General features: G+C 41.8%; 1 protein-coding gene across 1 annotated transcript; it reads right to left on the bottom strand.

The window, feature by feature from the left end:
- Nucleotides 1–1,596: 1,596 nt before the first annotated feature.
- LOC131063427 (uncharacterized) lies at nucleotides 1,597–2,783 on the bottom strand. Its single transcript, XM_057997232.2, has one exon. It carries the CDS (start codon nucleotides 2,555–2,557, stop codon nucleotides 1,958–1,960), a length of 600 nt encoding a protein of 199 aa, XP_057853215.2. The 5' UTR covers nucleotides 2,558–2,783; the 3' UTR covers nucleotides 1,597–1,957.
- Between the last annotated feature and the right edge of the window lie 282 nt (nucleotides 2,784–3,065).

The following is a 3,065-nucleotide window of genomic DNA, read 5'->3' as shown; positions in this document are numbered from 1 at the left end:
TCCTCCCCCAGGGCTAGACCCTTAAGCTTGAGGTGTGGGGATGTTGGGGCCTTGCATTGAGAGATAACATGCCCGGATTTGCGGCATTTCTGGTAGAAGAGGGTAGCATTTTCATAAACAAAAGCTTGAGTCCAGTTGCCAAGCCAGGATTTGAGGGTTATGAAGTTGGGGAGGTTCATGCTCACAGTAGCTTGAACACAAAAACAAGCATAGACCAGGCATGATTTGGATTTGGTGATTTCATCAACACCTACAAAGTGACCAAATGAGTTCCCAATCCATTTGAAGATGGATTCATCCCAGTATTCAAGGGGAAGCCCCGAGAGACGAATCCATACCGACGCGGTTTTTTGCAAGTCAGTTGCAGGGTCAAAGCCAGCCTTCCAACGACAAAGGGAGATGTTGTTACGACCATAGGACCAGCAACCAGAGAGGATAAGGGCGACATCCTCCTCGACAGTGAATTCGAAGAGGAAGAGGGCGCCAGGCATAACATTGACATAAACACTCCCCTTCAGTTTCCATTTGCCCTTGATCCATTTTCGGACCATCTCCACCGTGCGGTGCAGGGAGAAGAACTTCTCCACCAGAGTGTTAGCCATGTTCTATAAAATGTGGTCCAAAACAACGTCAGGAAGCTCAAAAGACGTTCCCTCCTCAGATTGTGAGTAGATTGGGACAAAGTTGGGGTCCACAGTCTCAGACTTTCCAACCAACACATTTTTCTAGCCTTTGAGAGTCACGTTACCAGCCAGGGGCTCCGAAGTTAGAACAACCGGGACGACAAGAATAGGGTCAAAATCAGATACCACGCCTGTGTCCAGAGGGCTCTCCAAAGGAGAACCGTCAAACTGAGGCACCGCCGGAACGGAAGGAGGAAGCGCAGTGGGACCAAGAGAGGATGTGGCAGACAGTATCAGCATCGCAGGGTCCAGAATGGGGACCGTGGGTGGTGGGAGGAGATCCCCACCAGCAGACACCACAATGAACGGTGAAGGTTTGAATTTTGAACTTGCAGAGCAAAGTTCTATATGGAAGGGATATTTGTCTATGTTATAGACATTAGCAAGTGGTAGTTTTAAAATATGCATACATTACAAAAACATAAACAATACATAAATTATAGTATGTGAAAGTAAATTATGTATATATTGATAGATCCTAGATACTCGATAGCCATTTCCTTTATTTATCTTTTTCTTATATCCCATAGAAACTTTACTATCCAGTGGGCTGAAAGCAACACTTAAATGTAGAAAAATATTTATTGCTCCTTAAAACATAAAATGAAAAATATTTATTGCTCCTTAAAACATAAAATCTATGTCCATACGTATCTCTCCACCAGATGAAATTAGACCTCCATTTACAACTGTCATTTCTAAATCATTTTCTACGTGGGGTCTCATCAGTAGCTGTACGGCCCAACACTTTGTCTTCTCCCAGCAGTAACATCTTAATCAGACCAGAGGAGAGAGAATATTTTTATTTTGTTCTATCTTAATTATCTCAATATAATATTCGTGTTCACAGCAAAGCTATCTATCTTTTCTCCCCCGTATTTGGAAGGCTTTGAATTTCAAAGGAATCGCCCTGTGTTTAAAGAATGTCTGGATTTATTAAAACGGAAGCCCCAAGACGATTTGTCCTTAAAACATTACAAGGGCGACCAAGAGGAGAAAACATAAAACCAAAATCCAGCAATCTCATGCTACAAAACTTCTTTCTCTGGAGAACAAGCTTTTCTTCTGTATAATCACGACACAAAAGTATTTTACAGAAGCTCAGGGAATAAGTAATATACTTTGCACTCTACAAGGAATCTGCTAAAATCTACAGGATAGAAAAGCATCTTTTGGATTCATCGCCAATGGCCGAATCCTTTGAAAATTTACACCACATATTTGTCTTACACACTTAACAAAAATGAGACAGAAAAAGGGTTTCAAAAACATCTTTATTGCGCGCCTCTGGCAAGCATTTCATCGTATTGCAAAAACGAACCTTGTCGCTGCAATCTCATCTGCTGGTAAAATCTTGAAATGAATTCCTCTGCTTCTCTGTCAACACGCTCTTCTTCACAGCAGCTCAAATTATTTCCCCCACAAAAGGGCGAAAGAGGCCGTGTGGATTCGTCCACGCAAGGCAGATCTGAGAAATCCATGATGTTCTTGGAGAAAAATTCAGACTGAGAAACAACAATGGCGTTTGAATAACAGTCCCCTTCATCAGCATGGGGTTGAATGCAAGGAATAGAAGGGAAAAAATTATGCCTTTTCTTCCCAATGTGAAAGGAAATGGGAGTATTACTGCAGGAAAACTCATATTCCCGAACCCCAAAACCAGTGCTGCAATGGCGGCTCTTCCCATGAGAATGGTGAAATATCAAGCTCCCCAGAGATTTTCCAAGCATTTTCCCCCTTTTCATCATCATCTGCATCTCCAACACCATTTTCCTCTTCAGAACAATTTCTTTCCTAAGCATCATAAATGCCGCCTTCACCATATTCCATAACTTCTTCGCCACAGCATGATTTACATGAGAACCCACCTCCATGGCTATGCACAAATCACAGAAATGAAACAAGACACAGAAAAAACACCCAAAAAACTTGAAATTGAAATCTTCAGAGATGCTTCAGATTGGGTTCAAACTTCAGATTGAAAGCTTCTGAAAGCCCGGGAGGTATTTTATACCGTAATTTGAAGGGCAGGCGTAAAATAAATTTTTTTTACAGAGATTTGAACAGTTGAGAAGCGTCTTTTGAGGACAATGAAAGCGAAATGAGAGAGGCGTGGGCCAAGGTTGTTGTGAAGAAAACCATAATAGGGTAATAAATAAAGCGATTCAGGATGTGATGTGTCCACTATAAAACCATGGACTTCGTGAAGGAAATCAAAGGTAGCCGTTGGGTTGAAATTTGTTTAGTAGTGTGTGTTTGATTGATACGGCCCACAAGAAAAGTATGTGTTGCAAAAAATCTACAGTAAGTAACAAAGCTGTTCTCCTCTGCATTTTGCCTTTTTTCGTTTCAGTGGGCCGCTTGTGCGGAAAGCAGAATGAG

This window comes from Cryptomeria japonica, chromosome 10 (genome assembly GCF_030272615.1).
Source record: "Cryptomeria japonica chromosome 10, Sugi_1.0, whole genome shotgun sequence".
NCBI classification, from domain to species: domain Eukaryota; kingdom Viridiplantae; phylum Streptophyta; class Pinopsida; order Cupressales; family Cupressaceae; genus Cryptomeria; species Cryptomeria japonica.
This window is presented reverse-complemented; position numbering and strand designations above follow the sequence as displayed.